Raw genomic sequence first — 25,261 nt, forward strand, 5'->3', positions numbered from 1 at the left:
GAAGTTGCACAAAATTCTCACAACATTCAAATTTCCGCTCACAAGACTTTACATTTTCTCTGCGCCCCAAAAAATTTGAAGGAACATTGGCTGGGCGGTATACAATACAGAGGGACTTCCTGGATTGCAGCACCGGGTTAGAGGGAGGAGTAACAGACTGGGGACATGAAGTGACACCTCACACCCACCAGAGACTCACACAGGGCTCCTGATCAACAGAAGGAGAGAGCACACTGAGAGAGAGAGAGAGAGAGAGAGAGAGAGAGAGAGAGAGAGAGAGAGAGAGAGAGAGAGAGAGGTAATGTGCTGATTCAGTCTTATTCTCTGCATGGCTAAAACAACTTTTAAAGTAAATGGGAGAAGAAAGAAAACTCTCTGGACATTACTTGAAATTATTTAACAAAACGAGTAACTCCTTGGTCCTCGGTAGAAAATAATGGTACTTTGTTACAATGAATATCCATGTCTAATATTTATGTAATTGCACAGGCTAAATCTATGACGTTGAAATGCCTATTTACTCTGTTCCATCTGACTGCGCAATCCACTGTCTCATCAGCCCAGCCAGGCAATTTATAGACTTGATCTCCACTTCAAAAAGCATCTAGACATTATATCACATTTCTTTTAGACTAACATTTCGTTTTCAACAGCGGAGATTTGTATAAACCTTACTGTCTGTCTCTCCAACATTTGCAACATTGTTTCAATATCCAAATTCGATCTCCAGCTGTCCCATAGTAATCAACGTTTCGGGAGTTGGGAGTCGGGAGTCAGGATGAGACAGAAAGGAAGGAAACTTTTCTCAGCCAGTCGAAATCATGAATCAGCATCAGCCGGCTTGGGTAGCAACCCTAGATTAGCGTCGGACTATATCTTGTGGAAGGATGAAAAACGATTTATAAATTAATCAAAATTACGTTGTTAATGAAAATATGTAAATCATTATTTTAATATGTTGTTAACCCGTTGTGTAAAAGTGAAAATGTCCTCGAAGCCAGTGTTTGGAGGATATTTTGGCACGGTTTGGCGACCCTCGACGAACAACACCCATGCCAATATATCCTCCAAACACCGGCTTCGAGGGCATTATCACTTAAGTAAAGCATTACTAGGACTTTGACATCTTCTCTCTGTGCATTCAATTAAAGTTGAAAAAATGTGCTAAGAAGGTTGAAACAATCATAAACGTGTCATGAAATCTTCAAGTCAGATTTTCTGAATGCCTATGTATTCTCCTTACACAGCTGGGAATGGGATGTGTAGTTATTCTCATAACACTATTTATCATGCTATTCTATACTCTTTCTGTGCTCAATCCTGTGGACACAGACAAGGTGACCAGAGAGAGAGGTGAAAGAGGACAGACCCTGGTGTTGTGGTTGATTCATCGAGGCAGTGGAGGCAGGATGTGGGTCCTCATGTGGGCAGCTCTACTCTTCTCTCTGACAGAGAGAGCAACATGTCAACGTAGGGTCCCTTTGGTCATTAAAGTATTGTTAATATTGAAATCATTAGTAGGCCTAGTTGTATAGATGTGGTAACACATTTTAATCTCAACTGATTCTGTATCATCAAAAATATTAGTAACAAAGTGCTTTCTGCATTACACATGACTGTATTAATTTCCCTCTATCAGAACAGCCACAGCCACCACCACACACAACAGCATCACCCTGGACCATCACCTTCAGTCCAGCAGAGATAACAGCAGAGAAGGGACTATGTGCTGTTATTTCATGTACTTTCACTCACCCTGATAATGCCAAGCCTACCACTGCAATATGGTTCAAGTGCTCTACAAATGGCAAATGTGATAAGGATACAAATATAATTTTCCACTCCAAAGATCCCTCTAAGGCTCAGGAGGGTTATAAACAGAGAGTGTCTCTTCTGGAGACAGACCTGACAAAGAAGAACTGTAGTGTGATCATCAACGACATCAGAGAGAATGACACTGGAGCGTATCAATTCAGAATGATAGGAAGACGATTTACATACCCACAGAAAATGAAAATCACTGTGACAGGTACAGCATGACTATTACTGTAAGTTATATTGACATGACAATTACTGTACTTAAATATGAACGCTGACTGTAACATACAGGTACATATCTCCAATTCATAAATGCCAAGATTCCCCTCCCCAAGTCTCCCTTTCCAAAGTCTTATTTTTTCTAAACAATGGTGGAATGTTTTTGGCTTTATTTGGAGCAGTTTTTACAGGGGTAGCATAGGCATGATGCTGTCACACTGCGTCTGATTATATTTCTCAGATGGTCAGGTACATAGATGAAAAACTCACTTCTGAGTTTGTATTTCCTATGTTCAGCTCTGACCCAGAAGCCCTCAGTGTTGACTCCTACTCTGACAGAGGGAGAACCAGCTACTCTGACCTGCACTGCCCCGGGGATGTGCTCTGGAACCCCTCCTCACATTACATGGGCATGGAGAGGAACAGGAGACAACATAACTGAGCTCCAAGAAAACACCGCCATACAGGAGAGAGAGGATCTGGCCAGCGTCACAACAACCCATTTCTCAAATTTGACATTTACCCCCTCAGCTAAGGATCACAGCACCAATGTCACATGTCTGGTGACCTTCAATGGCATTGTCACCACTAAGAAGACACTGAAATTGAATGTGACACGTAAGTACTGTACATTATCTGACCTTCATTTCACAACACATGCTTCCGTTGTGCTTCAACAGTTATATTTCATGAACATGATTAACTGTGTATGCACTTTGTTTTGTAGATGTGAAGGAACCTAAGATCTCTGGTTGTAACACAGTGAGAGAGGGTGATACCCTGAATCTGACCTGCAGTGTTGACAGCTACCCACCATCATCATCTAACATCACCTGGAGTAAGAAGGGGAAAACAGCTTTGGATCAGAATAACTCTGGACTGGCCACTCTCACCATCTCTAACATGACAAGAGAACATGCTGGGGAGTATGTGTGTACAGCTCAACACCCCAACAGGACTCTGACAGCTTCCGCTGTTGTAACTGTGATGTGTGAGTACAAACAGCACTGTACAAACCTGATTGAAACATTTAAGTTGATATGAGACGCAATCATTCTTATCTCGCATGATGTTAACATCAATCTATCACTGATCTCTCTCTCTTCGCTGTCTTTTTCCAGACCGTCCTGTGATGCTCAATGGCTCTGGGTGTGTGGTCCAAGCAGAGGTCATGACCTGTGTGTGTGTCAGTCTGGGGGTTCCCTTACCCCTCATAGAGTGGCCACTGCTGGAGCTCAACACAGAGAAGTACAGCCTCACTACATCAGTGTTCGGGTCCTCAGTGAACAGCACCATCAGCCTGCCTGTTAGAAACCACACCAACAACACCAGTGTGGAGTGTGTCAGCAGAAATACTGTGGGTGTAGTGAGAGGGAAGTTGCAGGAAACGCAAGAAGGAAGGAAACAGAGAGGTGCTATAATTTAAAGAAAAAACATGCAGATATTTTTTCCCGTAGACAGTATTAACTTGGCACAGATTGCAATTGTATTGTGTCAAGGTTGTGGTGTGGTTATTACATGAGGTCTAAGATTGCTCTAATGACACTGTTTCTCTCTTCATCAATTGTAGATCTTTCTGAAGGATGTGGGAATGCAGTTCTCCCCTGGACCATAGCTGGTGTGTCTCTCAGTGTGACTGTTGCCATCCTCATCTACCTGTCTTCAAATGCTTACATACGGTAGGATCCTTTTCACTTATTGCACAATAGAGACAAAATTATGTAGAATATAGAAGTATTTTTACATGAAAAGGAAATTTTATTTCTCAAAGTATCTGTTGTAAGCCCAGACACTGTCTGATAAGATGCTTGCTATAGGCCTAGATTTACTTTTTCTGAGTGCTAGAAGTAACTTAACCCTTCCACTTGTTTTTTTCTTGTGGTTCTCAAAGGATGCAAGGTATGAATGGGAAGCCAAAAGAAGAGGAGAGCACCTACATCTCATTGGATAAAAAAGACATGTCTCAGGAAGAGTATGAGGTCATTGCCAGGCGTCCAAGATGATTGAGCACCTGTTCTTCCCCCCCACTCCTAAGCTTATGCTGAGATAATTTTCACGTGAAATAATTCACACTTTTCTTCTTAGTAAAGTTTCAGATTTGTATGCATTAAATGAAAAAGTTAAGAGGCATAATTTTTTATCATAAAAATTATTTTGAATTTCATGGAAAAGCGCACAAGTACTGTATGATAAGTGAATGAAAAAGTCCATACGTTTTTCTATTTTTACTTTAGATAAACTATGTGAATAAAATATGGAGATATTATGATTCTATGCACTCCGCACTACCGTCCTGAAACTGTACATTTGCTCATTGCACTCTGTACATTGCTGTAGATTCCTGTAGATTCCTTCACCTGCCAATTTGCACTCTGCCACTGGGGCATTCTCTGACTTCAATGTATATATTTCCATTCCATATTGTGGTGAAAAAAAGATGTGTGATGTAGTTACTGTAAACAATGGAGAGGTAGCTTAACATTAACTGTTAATTAAGTAATGGAGAAACTGTATAAAATAATATATATATATATATATATATATATATATATATATATATATATATATATATATATGTTGCTATTTCTTCCTTACAATTTTGGAGATGTGTTGAGAATACAGATTACAAACTTGCCACATTTACTGTTGTATTCTTCATTTATTGTTGCTTGGAATCTAAGAAAGTTGTATTTTGAAAGGATTAATCACCAGGCCATCAGACATTTAGAACATCCAAAGAGAAGACGTATCCAGAGACCTTAATAATAGTAATGAATATTGTAAAGAAAATATACAACTATAATGTCCATGTGGAGGCATGAGGCCTGTTCTGATCGGAACATTTTCTAACAGCAGCAACACATATTTTAGGGATTATAGTTCAAATGTAAGTATTTAGAAGTAAAAACCCACCTATACAAATATATTAAGGGTGGGGGCACTTAAACACAGTCTTATGTATGAAGAGGAACTTAACTGCGGTCCACAGTGTTGTAAAAGCTGTAGTCAAACTCCGTATGGCTATCAGATCTTGTTAAAGTAAAAAACGTCATGGGAAACTGAGCTGAAGGCATAATGGCTTTTACAGTAATGTTGTTTTTAGATAAATTACAGATAGTTCTCTGTGTGTACAGTAGTGGTAAATTATGTTGATCTATGACTACATGCACTTCCATTACAACTAACTACACAAAATGACACTGACATTCCCACGGGGGGGGGGCAGTATGAAAAATGTATGCACTCACTAACTGTAAGTCGCTCTGGATAAAAGTGTCTGCTAAATGACTAAAATGTAAAATGTAAAATGTAAATTCATCAGCACCAGGTTAGAGGGAGGAGTAACAGACTGGGGACAGGAAGTGACAGTTTACCTCTCTCTCAGTGTGCTCTCTCCCCCTGTTGACTGTGAACCCTGTATGTGTCTCTGATGGGTGGGATGTGCTGATTCAGTCTTATTCTCTGCATGGCTCAAAAAACTGTTAAAGTACTTGGGAAAAATTGGCAACTCTCTGGACATCACTTGCAATTATTTAACAAAGCTAGTAACTCCTTTGTCATTGGTAGAAACAATTGGTACTTTTTTGTTTTTTACAATGAATCTCTATGAGGACTTAGGTAAAAAGGTATGTAATTAGTCTGTTACCATGTAGTTTCTAAATAAATTCCAGACAACTAGCGTAAAATAAAGCATTACTAGGACTTTGACATCTTCTCTCCATTTATTAAATTACAGTTGAATAAATGTGCTAAGAAGGTTGTAACAATCATAAACGTGTCATGAAACGTTCATGTCAGATGTTATGAATGCCTATGTATTCCCCTTACACAGCTGGTAATGGGATGTGTAGTTATTATTATAACACTATTTATCATATTATTCGATACTCTCTCTGTGCTCCAGACCTGTGAACACAGACAAGGTGACCAGAGAAAGAGGTGAAAGGAGACAGACCCTGGTGTTGTGGTTGATTCATCGAGGCAGTGGAGGCAGGACGTGGGTCCTCATCTGCACAGCTCTACTCTTCTCTCTGACAGAGAGAGCAACATGTCAAAGTAGGGTCCCTTTCATCATTAAAGTATTGTTAATATTGAAATCATTAGTAGTTGTAAAGATGTGGTATTCGTAGAGGTATGGCAATTAAAACCCATTTTCATCTAAACAGATACTGTATCATCAAAAATGCTACGGACGAGTGAAGTAATATCCAAATGCTTCCTGCATTACTCATGACTCTATTAATTTAATAATAATAAGTAATATGCCATTTAGCAGACGCTGTTATCCAAAGCGACTTACAGTCATGCGTGCATACATTTTTTTGTGTATGGGTGGTCCCGGGGATCGAACCCACTACCTTGGCGTTACAAGCGCCGTGCTCTACCAGCTGAGCTAAGGCCCCTCCAGCAGCAGCTCCAGCAGCTGCAAACACATACAGCATCACCTTTAGCCCAGAGAAAATAACAGCACAGACTGGCCTATGTGCTGTTATTTCATGTACTTTCACTCACCCTGATCACTTCAATATGGTTCAAATGCCATACAAATGGCAAATGTGATAAAGGTAAAGACATCATTTTTCACTACAATTCTTTTTTTCTTTTCAGACAAGTTGAGGCAGAGGGCTGTCGAGCTGACTGAGATTGCTTGGGCTCCCTCTAGTGAACATTACTACTATTACGACCACCAAGCTGAAGAATCTGACATTTTCTGTCTTGGCTACTTTTCCCTCATTTTGCAATTCAAGGTGATACTCAGTAATTTCTAACATCCTTTTACACACAATCCTCTTGACATATGTCATTGTTGCCTGAAATAAAAGCAACATAGGTTCATTAGAATATGTTTAAAACCATTGCGGTTATATGTTGTTAGCGGTTGATGTTATTTTTCAATAACACAGACCCCAAAGCAAATCAGGGGGAGAAAAATATATTTATTCAAAGAGAATAGTAGTTATGCTGGGAAGTAGATGGTAGATGTTCATTCTTCCCTGTTCTCAATGTTTCTCCACAGAAGAAAGAGACAGGATGTAATTTATAGCCTCAAGCCTAGTATGTGGCTGACCAATTAGAATTCCTTGCAATAAAATTTGGCTACTGGCCAAACCCCCAAGTATCCTGTTGCAGGCTCAAAGTATAGAGCATTTGGACCAGTGAAAACTTGCCCATGTAGCTATGAATCCCTGGTTGGAACCACTACAAAGATTCTAAACAGATGTTGAACTGAAAAACGACTATTTCCATTGATCGTTAATTCCCTCTTGACCTCTAGTCCTCTATTGACCACTAGTCCTCTTGACCACTAGTCCTCTTGACCACTTGTACTCTGCGTTGTGTATATTTATCTTTGAATATCCTTACAATGTCACCACTACTGACATTAGTTATATGTCACAACAGGTGATATTTTACATATGTCACTATAATGGCATATTCAATATATATCACATAGCATGGGGCTCCATTTGTCCAGAACAGAATGGTAAAGTGTGAAGTAGTTGATGTGTAATTGATGTCTGATGTCTGTTGCAGAGGTCTCTGGTTCAGGGTTAAATAGACACCATGTGGTGTTTGGTGCTGCTTTGGCCGATGTTGCTGATCATCAAAGGTACAACTCCTATGTTTCTCATTCCCTCTTGTCAGTGTGAATATCTTCTCAATTATATCACAATAACTCAGACTGTGGAAATTCCCTTGAAGACTACAGATGTAATACTAGAAATGCAGTAATCTAGATATGCAATTGCAATGTAAAACTGATTTGGTGGTTTTACTGCATTGACCCAGTTGACTTTTAGAGTGTGTCAAACGTATAGCAAACAACACTAAAGCAACAGAGTACAGAGTAGACACAGGGTCCAACTGACACACATGGCAGCAGGGAATCAGCCTACTGTTCCAGTGCTGTTGGATGGCTGGCTGGCGTCCATCTTGGCTCCACCTTGTCCCTCTCACTTAAACAGTGGTGCCAGTGGTAAGAGTGAGACATATGCTTCCTCCACATAGGGTCTCTGCTCTTACCAGCTCACCCAGGGAGAACCTCATGATATCATCCTATGTTCTCTCTCTCGCTTTGTCTCTCTATGTTCATCTTTTCTCAGTGATTCCATTTGAAACTGTACATGTAGTGTAGATTGATTGTTCATTGATATACAGTTTCGCTCTCAATATTCCCATTTCCAATCTCCCCTCCCTCTCCCTCATTCCCTCTCTCAGATGTCAGTGGCCAGTGAAATGTATGGGTACCAAGGGACGTCTCGGCCATGACCAAGTCCTGCGTGGTCATCCCCTTCAGATTCATGTATCTGGCAATACTGTGGCATCCACGGCATCTGGTACTTTGGCCAGCCATACCCACCTGTGGTGCTCTTCCCAGCTGTGGTCTTCAAGACATTGTGCATGAAAGTTACAAAGGGCGTACCAAGCTCATTGGGGACCTGCACCAGAGGAACTGCACCCCGCTCATCAGTAATATAGGTACAGAGCACTCAGGGAGGTACTACTTCCGTGCTGACCTGGACAGGTGCCAACATCTACACCTACCCAGACTTCTCTGAGCTCAAGGTGCTGGGTAAGCCTGTTGGCAATCCTTGCAACAGGATTGCCATAGCCTGGTACCATATCTGTTGTGATGTCTTGCCAACTATCTGTGGACACTGTTTGGCATTACATGGCCTGACTATGACAATAGGAGTTGGCAAGCACAAATAGATCTGGCACCAGGCTAGGAATGACCTAGCTGTGATTATAATTATTATAGTTTTAATGAGAATAGGTAAATATTGTGAATTGGTGAATTTTTAATCGTTCACTTATGTCCTCTCTGTCCCCCAGACCAGCCCAACATTGACATCCCTGAGGAGATAGTCGCTGACGAGAATCTGGACGTGCTATAATACACACAACTGTCCAGAGAATAGCCCAGAGAGCCAATGGATGTAAACAGAATACCTGCCTGAACCCGAGTATACCTCAGACTACGTGGAAGAAAGCAATACAGCCGTACTGTCCAGCACGCTCACCTTCACCCCCAGGCCCATGCACAACGGCCAGCTGCTGGGCTGCAGGGTCTACTACCCCAACACCACCCTGGTCTACGAGAGACTCATCTCTCTGGACGTCAAGTGTAAGTGACCAACTGACCGTTGTCACCGAACCTGTAGGTTGAATCCTAAAATTCTGTGAGAAGAGTGTCATTTGGACACAACAAGGGACACATTATGTAATGTGGGGGATTATATAAATATAGAATAACTAATCCTGACTACTACACCAAATGTAATAGTAGCAGTGTTACATATATTTCTGACGCACTCATTGTAGAACCATTGTCAATATCTACAGTCATCCATTATTCTCCATCTAAAGTAGAAGGATAGCAGCTTGATTTAGCAATACATTGCATGATTATGACATGCATAGGGTATGTTAGCCTGGCATCCAAACCTGTTTTTCTACGTTTCACCTTTGTTTTTCTTTGAGAAATGATGAGTGCAGCATTGGGTCTGGTTTAACCAGGTTATACACTTGTCACTTTTACAAGTTTAACCCCACCTTCCCCTTCCTCTCACCCCAGATGCCCCTCGCTCGGTGAGGGTGAACGTATCCACGGAGGTGATGGAGGGCAGCTCCGTGACGCTGCAATGTGAGGTGGACAGTAACCCTCCTCCCAGGATCTCCTGGCTGTTTGGGGACCAGGAGCTGCTGTGGGACACGTCCTCCAATGCCTCGCTCTCCCTGGAAGACTTAACCCCCGCTCAGGGTGGCATCTACACCTGCGTGGGGCATAACGGCAACAGCGTCATGAAAAATAGTTTCATTTAACCATTGTAGTTATATGTCAACCAAGCTGACATTTTAGTTTATGTGACTTGCGGTGACATATTTCTTATAAGTAGTGACACGCTATATATACTGTATAATGACGTATTAGTTATGTGATAAACCAGGCCCATAGCTTCTTGCTCTTCTTTATACACAGTACGATTTATCCTCTTTAACGTACTCCATTGTTCAACTCCTTTCATTCTCCTCATATCGCTCTACATTTCATCCCTTCTATGTCCTCCCTGCAGACCCTCCCAGTGAGCCAGTGGTAAACGGCTCCTTGAACATTTTGTAAGGTTCCTCCATCTCCCTGCAATGTAGCACCCAAGGCAATCCCGCGCCCACCCTCACCTGGCTGAAGGACGGGGAGCTGGTGGGCACCATCACGGCTGAGGAGGTGTCTGTGCTGGAGCTTCTGGAGCTTACCCCTCAGGGAGACGGACAGTACCGCTGCCTGGCAGAGAACGAACACGGACGAGCCAGTAGCTCCTTCAACATAACTGTGGAATGTGAGTGGGTCTTCAAATCATGTAATGTTGTATCATATCGTATCATATCATATGGGATGGTATCATATCATATCGTATTGTACCACACTACGCTACACCACACTACACCATCCTATCCCACTCTACATATCAGTCATACCCCTACCTCCACCCTCTCTTCAGACGCCCCTGTCTTTCTGGAAGAGTCCAAGTGCACAGTGGTGAGGCAGGGAGTCCAGTGTGTTTACATGGCTACAGGCAACGCTGAGCTCACCATTGAGTTCTACCTCCCCGACAAGAACATCACCATCAACGACACGGACGGCCGCTACAACTACTACACGCACACGGACAGCCACACGTCCACGGGCATGATCAAGCTACGGGTGAAGGGTGAGTGCCTGGGCAACAGCGCTGTCAATGTGCATTGCAGCAACAGCAACATGTACGGGTCGGAAGAGCTTTCATCTGGAGTTGCATAAGGAGAGTAAGTACACAAGTTCAGGTTTATGATTAAACACAGAAACAAATAGCATACCATTAAAATGCAAAACATTGTATAGCAGAGCATACATGAGAGACTGAACTGAAAAGAGAAGTGTAGTACCTTTATATGATATCTAGATTGACTGTATAAGTAAGACCACAAACTGGCTACTCCATTGGCTTGATATGGCAATGGCATTATCTTGAATGTAAACAAGTTACATTTTAGTACCATGACCTAGCGAAATAGTATTTTCAGTTTCTACACTATCTTCAATATGATATTTTTGTCCGATGTTAGAGAAGTACCTGATGGCAGTGATCGTTGGCACCATTGGTGGAGTGGCTGTCATCGCCTTGATCATCGCAGCAGTGAGATATGTGAGCCATAACAACAAGAAGTGAGTATCCACCCTTCAATAACTGACAGCGGTCGATGCGAGTTACAGGTAGTCATTTCCTGTTTGAATTGACGATAAGGAAAGACTTCAGCCTAGCCATCCATTCTAAAACACCTCTGTGTATTCATGAGTGCATGATTGATCGATGGACGGATGTGAGAATCATGGTCATACGTTATGCTAATGCCAGAGCGAGTTCAATGAATTTGCCGTCACTAGTCCCCTTTCTGAAATCCTCTGAGATGGAGATCCAAAATGGCTGCCTGGTGGAGTGGGGTTAGCAAGCCAGACTAACCGTAGCCTATAGTTTGCAGGCTCTATTCCCTGCTTTGATACTGCTTTGTATCCTTTACCTACTATACTAAAAATACAGCCACGGTAGCCTACTTAACTAAGGTGCTTCAGCATTATAGCAATACATCACATTCTGACAAAAGCTTTTACAGAATGTCGTTACAAGAGACGGTGTCAGCTCAACCGCAACTAAACCCATGAAACAATAACCACAACCATGAATGTCGACCACAACCGTGAACCACAGGCCTGGAGATTATTAATCACGTAGAGAAACAGGCCCTTGTTTTAAAATGAATGCCCAGGCTTGGAGTGTCACCCAGAGTTAGTTAGTTAGTGGCCATGAGACCGAGTCTGATCTTGTGACTCCACCCCCCAGAGAGAATGGCAACACTGGGCAGGACCTGGTCTCTAAACTGGAGAACCCAGCATTGTACTACAGCACAGTCAAGAAGGACAAACAATGTTTGAGGAAGAAAGTGGTGAGACATGTTGATGATGATGACTATAATAATGATAATGACCATTCTCAGATCTGTCTTAGACGGGAGAATGATAGCTGACCCGTTGCTGATGCTGATACTATACTATACCCGTTCAATTAATGTCCCTTTTTTGATATACATTCTGTGGAGATACTCATAAATATGACATCTTATGTTAAAGAGAAAATGTAAACTTCCCCAGCCAACTACTGACCTAGCCTGAGAGTCCCAGTACCACTATAGCTATCTATCACAGTACCACTGGAGTAGCTGCGACCATAGCCTTTCCAAACCACTGTTTTCTGCTTCATCGCTTCTCTGCGTTCTTCTGTCTCTTTTTCTCTTCCCTAACTCTTGCACAGCTTAAGACAGAGCTTCTGGGCTCAAAGTTTAACTCCATTCTAGAGGAGAGCACGGTAAGGTTCCTAAACAACCCCACCCCAATCCCAACTCCAGGTCTCAGTGGTAGACAGCATCCCTCACTCATCCCAGACAGCAAAATTATATGATGGCCCAAATTCGGCCCTAATCTACAATATTACGATTTACCATTTGGCCCAGTTAACCACTTGGTGTTACTGTCCTGAACTGGATCCTTAACATGAAATATCCAGACCTTGTCTGGCAAGGTTGATGTGGCCCACATTCAGACCTAAAGTTGCCCAGTAACTATGGGAAGTTGTTAGTGCCACATAACTCAAGCCAGAGATGGCCCATAAGCAAAGTACCAACCCTCCCCCAGTTCGAATCTCCTACATTCGGACCAGATGTGGGCCATATGACGCATTGTGGTGCCAGAACTGAGCCATACTGTATGTGTCACCAAACAACCAGATCTGGCCCACAGTCGTCTGCTGTCTGAGATCCGCTTCCATGTGCTGTATTGCCTCTGATTTCCACAACTGCTGTTGCATGGCTGCCTCAATACTAACAGGATATGTTAAACCGCCTCAATCTCCTTGTCTTACACCTCTGCTCACCAATAACAACTAACCCTCCTTTCTCCTCTCTCAATGTCTGTTATGCTATACCTTTATACGATCTATGTTCTGAGATGTCACAGGCATTGGTGGGACTGTGCTGGTATAACCTCTGATTCTGAATGGGACTTCTCTCTCTCTGTACCTTCAACAGGGAGAAGACGGGGATTATCAACCTGTGGGCTCTATGGCAGACCATCACACCAAGATTCCCCATCGTCTCCCCCTGACTCATCTGAATTGACGTCCCCGTTAGTCAACGCCCCGGCCTCCAGGGGGAGCCCCAATCACATCTCGCCACCCAGGACAGCTGGTAGCTACTTGCAGGGTCGGAACACGGCCCAGTGGACAATGTAAAAAGCTCTTTGTATTATCAGCAGCTGTCGGTCTTCCAGCTCTTACTCTACTGTTTATAGCCTCGTAATTCACTCACAACAGGTACAATGTGTTAGCTACTGTACTGTACTGTATCATCTACATTCAATGTTGCTATTTCCATCTCTACACCATTAATTGTTGGCATTGCTATCAAGCATGGGACACAGTAACACATTTTCTGGGGCTCCCGTACTGTATGTCACCCTATATCATACTCTTAGCTAGCCTCGTTAAACGAGATTGAACGCTGTGCATACTAGTTTTTTCCTGTGAAACGCAGCACAATCAGTTTGGATACCAGGCTAGCTTGTTCCTGCTCCTGTTCTAGATCTGTCCATTATAGTCCTTGTCCACTGTGTCCGCTGCCAGTCGAAGTGTCAGGGAAAGGGGGTGTTTTGTGCTTTTTCTTTTCTTATCTCTATTTCTGACCCTGGATCTGGAGGAAACGAGGGATCTCCTCTCTCTTCCTGATTCAGTGGTTGTCAACACTGACCAGTGTCCAACAAACGTTACGCCTTGTACATATCCAGTTGAAGCCAGTCATCATCTCACATATTCTGTTCCCACATATAGTTCAATAGTGATGTGTGCTGTAACTCAGTAGCTTTTGATGATGATGAGAAATGAATAATTTATTTGATTTTATATATAGAGAGAAGATGGATACTCTTAGAGGTTTGTTGAGCATTAAACACAAGGTTCTGTTCGTGCAAGAGGTGGCTTGATTTCTTTTGTTCTTATGCATTACAAGCACTGATTACGTTGTCGTTTGCTCTTGGGGAAATGTGCCGGGGTAACACAGAATGTTCTTTTTATGCCGTTGCCGATTATTTAATTACTAGTATTTTTGGACGATTTCTCTGTTTTGCTAAGGGTAAGTGTTAACTTATCCTTAAATGGGAACCAATGGGTTAGAATCCATACTGTATATGACTCCACTGTAGCACTCGCACAGCAGGCCAAAAGGTATCTCGTTGAGACAATGTGTGTGTGTGCGTGTATGTAAACAGTGCTGAAAGAGCTCAAAGCTCACTAATGGCATAACTAGATAACAATGACTGTTAATACAATATTAATAAGCTGCATATGGATGCGTAAAAGGATACTAGTATACTGTTACGATGAGTTTCTGGTATCGAGAAGTTCAGGATGCAAGAAAGTATTCGACCATTCAGATGGAGAGTTTTTTCAGTCATTATTTAATGGTTACAGTACTGGATTCATGTGACAGGCGGTATGGGCGTAGCCCCCTTGTCATCCGAATGAATTCCATAGAAAATCTCTCAGTTTATATAATGCTCTCCGAGCTACTTCTGTCCATCATCTGCCAACCATCATTGAGTGTCACTCATCTCCTACAATAGTATCCCCATACATGGCATCGTGTGGCACCCTAGCCAGGCCATTCCATCACGTACTCCTTCTAAGATCATCACAAGTGGCCCCCAATCTATCTTGGCACGCAGACCTTCTGTCACTCACCAGTGACCTCTATAACACATGGCGTGTCCTTGTCCTCTCTCCCACATGCAGCTCAGGAGTTTACAAACATTAATAATCTTGTATCAAAAGTCGTCATATCATATACATTATGTAAATAAATATCCCGCATGACTATTATGCTGTCAGCCATATGTGTAAATACACTACGGTATGTACATGCTCAGTATTACAAAAATGATTTACACAGGCAAGTCGGATACAGGTTCGGTAACACTTGACTTCTCTGTCATAAGTGTGACACAACGCTGTCATAACATAACACATGTCATTTTTGGTCATGAAAACTGATGTCAAAATACTGACAACACTTTACACTGTCATGACACAAATTGTTATTTATGTAAATTAGTTGGCTTCCTGTATGCTAAGCCAATAAGCTGACTTAAGCAAAGATTTGTGCCATGACAGTGTCAAGTCAGCTGTCAAGCTTATGTCAACTGTCATGACTGTTAATAACATATTTTATGTAATTGTTCTGACATGGTTAAGTCACTAGACCTAATGGCAGAGCGTTCAAGATGTGTTAACTAACATTGAGATATGCCAATATGGACATCCGGTTAGTAACACTTACTGTAATCAGTTCTCTTGAACGCCTCATGGGGGGTTATTTATTTCTAAACCTGGAAACAAAATGGAGAAGCGTTGTTCATGTTTATCTAATTTGTTTGTCACATACTGTGTTGTAAAGCAGATTTGTACTTTCTTTACTTTGTGGTATTCAATATTAGTATTGTGATCTTTGACACAATAATTCCAATCAGAATTCTGCAATCTTTCTGCAAATTAGCACTGTTATTACTTAATGATAATAAGAGCTCTATGATGATGTATGATCACTCTCTTTTATTTTACAAGTCTATCCGCCTCAAGCAAAGCCATCTTTCTTTGGTTCCAAACAAAAATTAATAAAGTAAACAACAGAGAATTTGACCAGCTCAGTTTGTTATCTATATATTTTATCTGTACTCTCATACCCAAAACAGTAAGGAAAATACACCCTGAATACATTGAATATCTCCATGTATTAGTATTAATTTATTGATACAGTATGTAATAGTTATTCCTCCCACACCACCCCTCATTGTTTGCAGTAGATACAGCTTATTTTTAAACCATTTCACTTGATAAAATTTGCAAATGTGATACCTTGATTATATACATGACATTTTGATTAACATAGTTGAACATGAGGAAGATAACAAAAACTCGTAGCTTCCTTAAGTGCCTTTACATAAAATACAACATCATTCGGTTATAATGTAGCTTTTTTGTTGTTGCATAAAAGCCTGAGAAATTCATCCCAAAAAAGGTTTACATTCATTCATATAAAAATGCTTTCATCGCTCACACTAAAACAAAACGTATAGTAATAGGAAATAATTTACATTGAAATAAAAGAGCAAAATCAAGCCTCTGAACGAAAGGCTAAAATAAAATAGAAGTTTATCACATGCAGAGGATCATTGGGGATTCGGGGAGATGATGTCATATTCGGGAGACATGTCTGCCTTGTCCAATGAGATGTAGGTACTATCCTCTTCTGTAGCTCTCTTCTTTTCACCCTTTTTGCTATTTAAGTCACAAAAACATTGTTATCTGAGATGATTTTAGAGCCAATTTGTGCAGTTCTGAAAATAGTAACATAAAGGAAGCATCTACTGTACAATATGTTGCAACCCGTTTTTTAACATTAAGATCACTTTATTGGTCAATTGCACACAAGGTCCAACTGAAATTTGACTTCCGCTTTTAACCCAACCCCTCCGAAAGACACACATACATACACATGCATAAACATTCGGGAGAGGTGTGGGGGGGCTGCCAAACTGTGCGGCAGGTTGACGTTCATTGTCATGAATCTTGCCCTGGAAGCAGAACGGAGCGAATTCCGCTAGATGGGTCAGCTGCAAAGATTTTTGGTCTTAATTTTAAGGTTGGGGTTAGGCAAGGTTAGGGTTAATTCGGTTTACAATCAGATGTTATGTCTTTTGGTTATGTCAGCTAGTGACCACTCTGCAGAGCTGCTTCCAGAACAAAATGAATGACGAAAGAAACTAACCTGCCACTGGAGCTGTTGTTGTGGGGGGTTGCTCAAGGGCACAATGGCAGTCAATGGCATCAAGGATTTGATATCAGCAACCCTCCGGTTGCCAGCTCACTTACCACCAGACATTTCCCATCGGACCTGGAATTCGAACTGGCAACCATCCGGTTGCTGGCTCGCCTCTCTAACCGCTAGGCTACGGTCTTTGGTTTCAACCTTAAGTTTGCCAAACAGAGCTAAAAAGTTTTCTTGATTATGATTTACCTCTCTCAGACAGTCCTACCTTGCATAACGTATTGATAAAAAAAAGCTAAATATAACAATGATAAGAATGTTATGCCTCCTGACCTTATGCCAAATGTCCAGATGTGTTCAACTGTGGGGTTGTCATGTTGTCTTACCATTTACAAGGACTGGTCAGATAGACAAGAAGGGCCACATTAAGGCTGAGGGACAGGCCAACGATTATCCAGAGAAAGACTGCAACATCCCTCTTCTCTGACCCAGGGATATCTATGGGAAGTGATACTAATTAATTGGTACGAAAACACTTTGTTTAATTTATCCAACACTATTCTACTTTAGCTCTACTCTTTACCCCACTAGCTAGGTTTCCATCCAATTGGCGACAGATTTTCATGCGGAATGAAATGTGCAGGTTTCCACCAAACTGACTTGTTGCAGATATAATCATTGCTTGAGAGCGTAGTGCACACAAAATGTACTTTTTCACTTAAGTTGTCATGTACCTAATAACTCTAGCGATAGTTTTGTCACAAAAACTGTTGCATTAAATAGCAAAACATGCCTACTCTGGTCTTGGCACGTGCGCTCTAGCCAACACCTCGCAGATACCGTGCGGGTAAGCTGTGCTGGTAGGCTAGTCTACATGATGAGATTATTTCGGATAAGAGTGAGAATGTTTTTATTTGTCAAGCATCGATCATGTCACCAGAATCAGACCCTCAATATTTATTTCAAAGTAGCATCAAAATAACCATGCACTTTCACCACCCTGTGAAGTTAATAATTTATTTAGTTTGAAGCCTAATGAACTGCATGGTTTCCCGAGTTATAGTGGAGGACCACACACCATATTATTGCTTGACTCCAAGTTTATACTTCGATATGATGGTGGTTTTTTAAATATTTGCAATAAAGGCATTTCCCCAACAAATGATCTGTCTGCATTTAAAAAATGGTATCGAAACTTCCTGTTTCCATCACTTTACTAAAATAAAAATTGTGCATGGAAATGTGGTAACTGACATACACTGCATTACCAAAAGTAAGTGGACACCTGCTCGTCGAACATCTCATTCCATAATCATGGGCATTAATATGGAGTTGGTCCCCCCTTTGCTGTTATAACAGCCTCCACAACAGCCTCCACTTCTGGGAAAGCTTTCCACTAGATGTTGGAACATTGCTGCAGGCACTTGCTGTCATTCAGCCACAAGAGCATTTTGTGAGGTCGGGCACTGATGTTGGGCGATTAGGCCTGGTTCGCAGTCGGCGGTCCAATTCATCCCAAAGGTGTTCGATGGAGCTATGACTTACAATGGCTAGAATAACTCTACAAGGCTTTTAGGTACCAACTGTGTGAGTATCTCTAGTTTGGGGCATGCTGAAGAGAGACTTTGGAAGGAATTTGCAGGAGTATCCACCAGGTTGAGCCTCATGCCACCAGAAATGAAGCCATATCCAGAATCCCTTATAAAAATACTGATAACAGGTACTGTAAAGATAGTTTGCTCTACTGTCCCTGCTGCAGCATGAGGCCTGTTCAGGAGACTTGTACTTAACACCACTTTTTCTACAGCAGCAACACATATATTTCAAGGAACATGGTGTAGAGTTTAAATATAAATATTTAGGAGAAGTAAAACCCCACCTAACAAATATAGCAAGGCCTTAGCACTTTAACACAGTCTCAAAGTGGGAAGAGGAACTAAACTACAGCCCACAGAGTGTTGTGAGCTTTAGTCAAACTCTGTGAAGACGCACTAACAGGTCTGGTTAAAATACAATCCAAATGTAATGGGAAACTGAGTTGAATACTAAGAAGGCATAACGGCTTTTACAGTAATATTGTTTTTAGATAAATTACAGATAGTTCTCTGTATGTACAGTAGTGGTAAATTATGTTTATCTATGACTACATGCACTTCCATTACAACTAACTGCACAAAATGACACTGAAATTCATCTGACAGTTTACACATTACTGATACTTTATCAGGCATTGTTGCAACCAATTTCTTCTACTTCAGGCTGTGACCAGTTGCATTGTTATCATTGCTTCTTGTTATCAAGTCAAAATAATGTAACAGTGAAAGAGGAATCATCACTCTTCAAAAGTGGGTCTGATATGTCTGAATAAGTGAAAGATTGTGGACGGAAAAAAATCGTCTGTCCTTGGTTGCAACACTAACTACCGAGTTCCAAACTGCCTCTGGAAGCAACGCCAGCACAAGAACTGTTCGTCGGGAGCTTCATTAAATGGGTTTCAATGGCCGACCAGCCGCATGCAAGCCTAAGATCACCACGCGCAATGCCAAGTGTCGGCTGGAGTGGTGTAAAGCTTGCCGCCATTGGACTCTGGAGCAGTGGAAACGCGTTCTCTGGAGTGAAGAATCACTCTTCACCATCTGGCAGTCCGATGGACAAATCTGGGTTTGGCGGATGCCAGGAGAACGCTACCTGCCCCAATGCATAATGCCAACTGTAAAGTTTGGTGGAGGATGAATAATGGTCTGGGGGTGTTTTTCATGTTTCGGGCTAGGCCCCTTAGTTCCAGTGAATGGGAATCTTAACCCTACAGCATACAATGGCATTCTAGACGATTCTGTGCTTCCAACTTTGTGGCAACAGTTTGGGGAAGGCCGTTTCCTTCTTCAGCATGACAATGCCCTCGTGCATAAAGCGAAGTCCGTACAGAAATGGTTTGTCGAGATCGCTGTGGAAGAACTTGACTGGCCAGTACAGAGCCCTGACCTCAACCCTATCGAACACCTTTGGGATGAATTGGAACGCCGACTGCGAGTCAGGCCTAATCGCCCAATATCAGTGCCTGACCTCACTAATGGACTTGTAGCTGAATGGAAGCAAGTCTCAGAAGCAAAGTTCCAACATCTAGTGGAAAGCCTTCCCAGAAGAGTGGAGGCTGTTATAGCAGCAAAGGGGGGACAAACTCCATATTAATGACCATGATTTTGAAATGAGATGTTCGAGAAGCAGGTGTACACATACTTTTGGTCAATATTGAATACAACCCAATAGCTTCTAACGTTGATAATAAACGGAATACATAGTCAGTTGCATAACTGAATGCATTCAACCAAAATTTGTCTCCCGCATTTAACCATCCCTCGCACATTTTTCCACTTTGGCTGCTCAGGGATTCAAACCAGCGACTTTCCGGTTACTGGCCCAATGCTTTTTACCTCTAGGCTACCAGCCACTCATAATAAGTGCATTTAGCACACTTGTGACTTACTGTAGACTATGGCAGCAAATGTGTTTTTAACTCACATGGGCAGTACACTTTTTGCAGCAGATCTTACATATTGGGGAAATGACTTAATTTCTAAGACCACAGAGGGCTTCTAAAAAATTTAGAATATTGCCAGTTTACCTCTATCCAATGCTAGGCATTCTCCATATTATACACATGTACATGTTACAAACAGCCAATCTTGAAATATGTACGCATTTTCTTATAGACATCTTATAGAAATCTTTCTTATAATAAAACTGCATCTAAATATAAAAGGCATGGGGATTGCGGTGTGTGTTGGGATTGCAGTGTGTGTTGGGATTGCAGTGTGTGTTGGGAATGCAGTGTGTGTTGGGATTGCAGTATGTGTTGGGATTGCAGTGTGTGTTGGGAATGCAGTGTGTAATGGGAATGCAGCGTGTGTTGGGATTGTAGTGTGTGTTGGGATTGCAGTATGTGTTGGGATTGCAGTGTGTGTTGGGATTGCAGTCTGTGTTGGGAATGCAGTGTATGTTGGGATTGCAGTGTGTGTCTCAGTTGGTAGAGCATGGTGCTTGCAATGCCAGGGTTGTGGGTTTGATTCCCATGGGGGACCAGTACAGAAAACATTTATTGACTCACTACTGGAAGTCGCTCTGGATAAGAGCATCTCCTAAATGACTAAAATGTAAATGTTAACCAAGGTGGTTTACTGGGTTGGTTGATTATGGTCTATATACAGTACAGTATGGCTGGACGGTAAACAGTACAGAGGGACTTCCTGGATTGTAGCACCAGGAAAGAGAGAGGAGGAAGAGACTGGGGACATGAAGTGAAAGTTCACACCCATTAGAGTCTCACACAGGGCTCCTGATCAAGAGGAGGAGAGAGCACACTGAGAGAGAGGTAATGTGCTGATTAAGTCTAATTTTCTGCATGGATCGAAAGACAAGCTATTTAACCATTATATATTTTTGTCTCGTTACATTGAATGACTGTTAAAACTTGATTATGACTACGTAATGTAATGGTAATGTTCTATTAATCATTTAGGGCATTGCAACCCATTGCTTCATAAGGCTTTATATAGCCTAGGCATAATTATTTATGAATGTGGTTAAAGATATTTATGAGCAGATATTAACGCCTATGTCGGGCATTATAATACATTATATGGAGTCACTCATAAGGAGTTGTTATTATCACAACACCATTTAATATTTTAGTTCACACTTATCTTGTGCTCCAGACCAGTAGACACAGACATAGATAGTGACCATACAGAAAGAGGAGAAAGAGGAGAGAGACCCCAGTGCTGTGGTTGATTCATCGAGGCAGTAGAGGCAGGATGTGGGTCCTCATCTGGGCAGCTCTACTTCTCTCTCTGACAGAGAGAACCACATGCAACAGTAAGGTCCCTTTTATCACTACTATTGGTAATGTAATAATTATTAGTAGATGTGGTAGTAGTAGTGGTATGGCAAATATCTCAATAGATACTATATCATACAAATGTTACGAACAAGTTAAGTAGTATCCAAGTGCTTTCTGCATTACTCATGGCTGTATTAATTTCCCTCCATCAGAACAGCCACAAACACCACCACCAACAACAGCATCACCCTGGACCATCACCTTCAGTCCAGCAGAGATAACAGCAGAGAAGGGACTATGTGCTGTTATTTCATGTACCTTCAGTCATGCAGAGAACTTCAACCCTACTGCAGCAATATGGTTTAAATGCCCTGAAAATGGCAAATGTGATCAGGATGAAAACGTAATTATCCACTCTGAAACTCCCTCTAAAGCTCAGGAGGGTTATAAACCGAGAGTGTCTCTACTGGAGACTGATCTGACAAAGAAGAACTGTAGTGTAATCATCAACAACATCAGAAAGAATGATGCTGGAGAGTATCAGTTCGGACTGCTAAGTGCATATACATACTCCAAGAAAGTGAAAATCACAGTGAGAGGTATTTCATGACTATTATTATCAGTTACAGTGACAGACTATTACTGTAGTTCATTGTACACAGTACACACTTGCCAAGTTCCCTCTCAAGTCTCCCTTATTATAAAGTCCTCTCATAAGAGGACAAGATGTCATTACTGGGACGACTCGTATTCGGACTTAGCACATCAATGCTGCTCTCCTAAGGCTGATTATGTGTCACTGCTGTTTAGTACACATATGTAAAACTCACTTCTGTGTTTGTATTTCCTGTCTCCAGCTCTGACCCAGAAGCCCTCAGTGTTGACTCCTCCTCTGACAGAGGGAGAACTAGCTACTCTGACCTGCACTGCCCCGGGGATCTGCTCTGGAACTCCTCCTAACATCACATGGACATGGAGAGGGACAGGAGACAACATCACTGAGCTCAGAGACAATACCACCATACAGAAGAGAGAGGACCTGACCAGCGTCACAACATCCCACTTCTCAACTTTGACCTTTACCCCCTCAGCTGAGCACCACAACATGAAGGTTACGTGTCAAGTAACCTTTCAGAAAAGACGTCAAATTGAAGAGACAGTAACTTTGAATGTGACATGTGAGTACCATGTCACCTACATTTTACATTAAACACCTTATTCCAGAAAATCTTTGAAACCTAGGAATAACCTTGATAACAAGCAGATGATACAATATGCAGGCTATACGCAGTTATGTCATGGCTTTGACCTTTTCCCTTGCTTTTTAATCATGATCCATTGTAATTAGTCCCTCAACCAATATAGTTTGAATTTAGTGTATGTGTAACAATACATGTGTAAAATTAGAAACTCTATGCACTAAAGATGTGAAAGACCCCCAAATAACTGGAAATAAAACAGTGAAGGAGGATGGTACCCTGGGTCTGACCTGCAGTGTTGACAGTTACCCACCATCTGACATCACTTGGAGTAAGAGCAGGACAAGTGCCCCACTTCAGAATTACACTGAAAAGGCCACTCTCACCATCTCCAATGTGACAAGAGAGCATGCTGGGGAGTATGTGTGTACAGCGCAACACCTCAACAGGACTATGACAGCTTCCACTGTTGTCACTGTGATGTGTAAGTACAAACAGTACAAACTTGATTGAAATATACAAACTCATTTCATATTTTAAGATCTGGAATTGTTTTTAGCTTCGATCTATCACTGATATCTCTCTCTTCACTGTCTTTTCCAGACCATCCTGTGATTCTTCCTGGCTCTGGGTGTGTGGATCAGGCAGAGGTCATGACCTGTGTGTGTGTCAGTCAGGGGGTTCCCTTACCCCTCATAGAGTGGCCACTGCTGGAGCTCAACACAGAGAAGTACAGCCTCACTACATCAGTGTTCGGGTCCTCAGTGAACAGCACCATCAGCCTGCCTGTTATAAACCACAGCAACAACAACACTGTGGAGTGTGTCAGCAGAAATGTGGTGGGTGTAGTGAGAGAGAAGTTGCATGTCACCCAAAATAAGAGCCAAGAAAAGCAAAGGGGTAAATATATAAGTCAAGTTACTTGGTTAGAGAGCAACAGCTTCCCAATCCCACTCATTGCAATATTGAGGAACGTTCTGTACATGTACTGTACTGTACATTTATATTTTTTCTTCCAGAGGATATTAAGTAATGTGAGCCACTTCCCATACAGAGTTATTGTTCTCTTTTTAGAGAAGGAACGGGAAGGCATTATAGCATTATATAATTATTATAACATTACCATTATGTTATTATTTAATTTAAAAAGAAAATAAGAGGATACAAAGTATTTGGAGCCACTTCTAAAAGCATACATGTGTTGTTCTGTTTATAGAGGAAGTATCTAAAGACATCTTGGCTATGCTGTCGGACCTAAAACTGATTACTGCATTTGTGATTGGTGCAGCCTTCTCAGCCACCATCTGTTGTATATTCCTGTGTTTGACAGGGAAATGTAAAAGGTACATGCATTCTGTTACTGAAGTACAGTTAGTGTTAACTGAGTGTTGTTTTTAAAATCAATTGCAGATTGTCTTTAGAAATTCATATTTACTATCAAGAGAATCAGATATATTGTCAAAAGTGCCAATGCCTTGCAACATATTGTAATGGACGTGCTTGCTAACCCCTCCAAAATATAGTTACTGAGATATTTCATTTGTAATATTTTTCTTAGACAAAAAGAGAGGATCCCAAAGGACTCAGACTCCAAAAGCCCTTTCATGAACCTGGAGATGATGGCATGTGAAGACCAACAGGTGCAGTACCAGTTTCTTTCTTTATTCAGCTTTACCAACATTCAGTTAGCATTGACATGCCAATACGAGTTGATAAGACAGCATGAACAGATCTGGGACCACCAAGCTAACAAAATACTTGTAACACAATGCTTTCTATAATGTACTCTATAGACAGATGCAGGACAGGCTGTGGGGGGCGAACAGACCCCTCTGCAGTTGGAGCTGAGGGAGGGAGCTGAAAACGGAGGGCCGCTGACCAGTGGAGCCGCAGAAAACTCTGCCAAAGGGGAAGAACCAAAAGATGTGGACTACGCAACTATCAACTACTCCCTGCTGAAGAAAAAGACTCCTGAGGAGGCAGAGAAGAAGACCACCACCATAGAGTCAGAGTACGCCGAAATCAAACGAGAGAAGAAGAAAGGGGGAGAAGAAGATGGAGGAGGAGGAGGAGGAGGAGGAGGAGGAGGAGGAAGAGGAGGAGGGGAAGGAGATGATGGGGAAGAATGAGGAGAAAGAGAATGGTAAGCCAGCAGCAGAGACAGATGAGGATACAGCGCTTTACTCCAACATCAAGGCTATTATGGGTGGTGGTGAGTGACACAGCAATTTTGCGAGAAAAAGTGGGGGATAGCATACAGTATTATACATCCATGGGTCCT

General features: G+C 41.8%; 1 protein-coding gene and 2 pseudogenes across 3 annotated transcripts in view; all 3 read left to right on the plus strand.

Annotated features, from left to right (window-relative positions):
• LOC311140517 (myelin-associated glycoprotein-like) overlaps positions 1 to 25,261 on the plus strand; it is a 160,875-nt pseudogene that overhangs the window by 21,008 nt on the left and 114,606 nt on the right. Inside the window, exons 3-10 of the transcript in view lie at positions 8,436 to 8,611; positions 8,875 to 9,166; positions 9,617 to 9,853; positions 10,116 to 10,376; positions 10,539 to 10,842; positions 11,143 to 11,242; positions 11,916 to 12,018; positions 12,384 to 12,437. The product of the transcript in view is annotated as a myelin-associated glycoprotein-like (transcript). The remainder of the gene's footprint in view (positions 1 to 8,435; positions 8,612 to 8,874; positions 9,167 to 9,616; positions 9,854 to 10,115; positions 10,377 to 10,538; positions 10,843 to 11,142; positions 11,243 to 11,915; positions 12,019 to 12,383; positions 12,438 to 25,261) is intronic.
• LOC311140520 (sialic acid-binding Ig-like lectin 14) lies at positions 1,410 to 4,040 on the plus strand (the record flags this gene model as incomplete). The annotated part of the gene is made up of 7 exons (XM_084175604.1): positions 1,410 to 1,470; positions 1,670 to 2,029; positions 2,335 to 2,655; positions 2,765 to 3,028; positions 3,159 to 3,449; positions 3,608 to 3,716; positions 3,929 to 4,040. 7 exons carry the CDS (start codon positions 1,410 to 1,412, stop codon positions 4,038 to 4,040), a joined length of 1,518 nt encoding a protein of 505 aa, XP_084031730.1.
• LOC311140515 (sialic acid-binding Ig-like lectin 5) lies at positions 21,277 to 25,200 on the plus strand (annotated as a pseudogene). The gene is made up of 9 exons: positions 21,277 to 21,313; positions 21,657 to 21,816; positions 22,024 to 22,380; positions 22,639 to 22,959; positions 23,207 to 23,464; positions 23,584 to 23,880; positions 24,197 to 24,323; positions 24,539 to 24,620; positions 24,774 to 25,200. The product of its transcript is annotated as a sialic acid-binding Ig-like lectin 5 (transcript).

This window comes from Coregonus lavaretus (genome assembly GCF_964263955.1).
Source record: "Coregonus lavaretus genome assembly, chromosome: 13".
In the NCBI taxonomy this organism is placed as follows: domain Eukaryota; kingdom Metazoa; phylum Chordata; class Actinopteri; order Salmoniformes; family Salmonidae; genus Coregonus; species Coregonus lavaretus.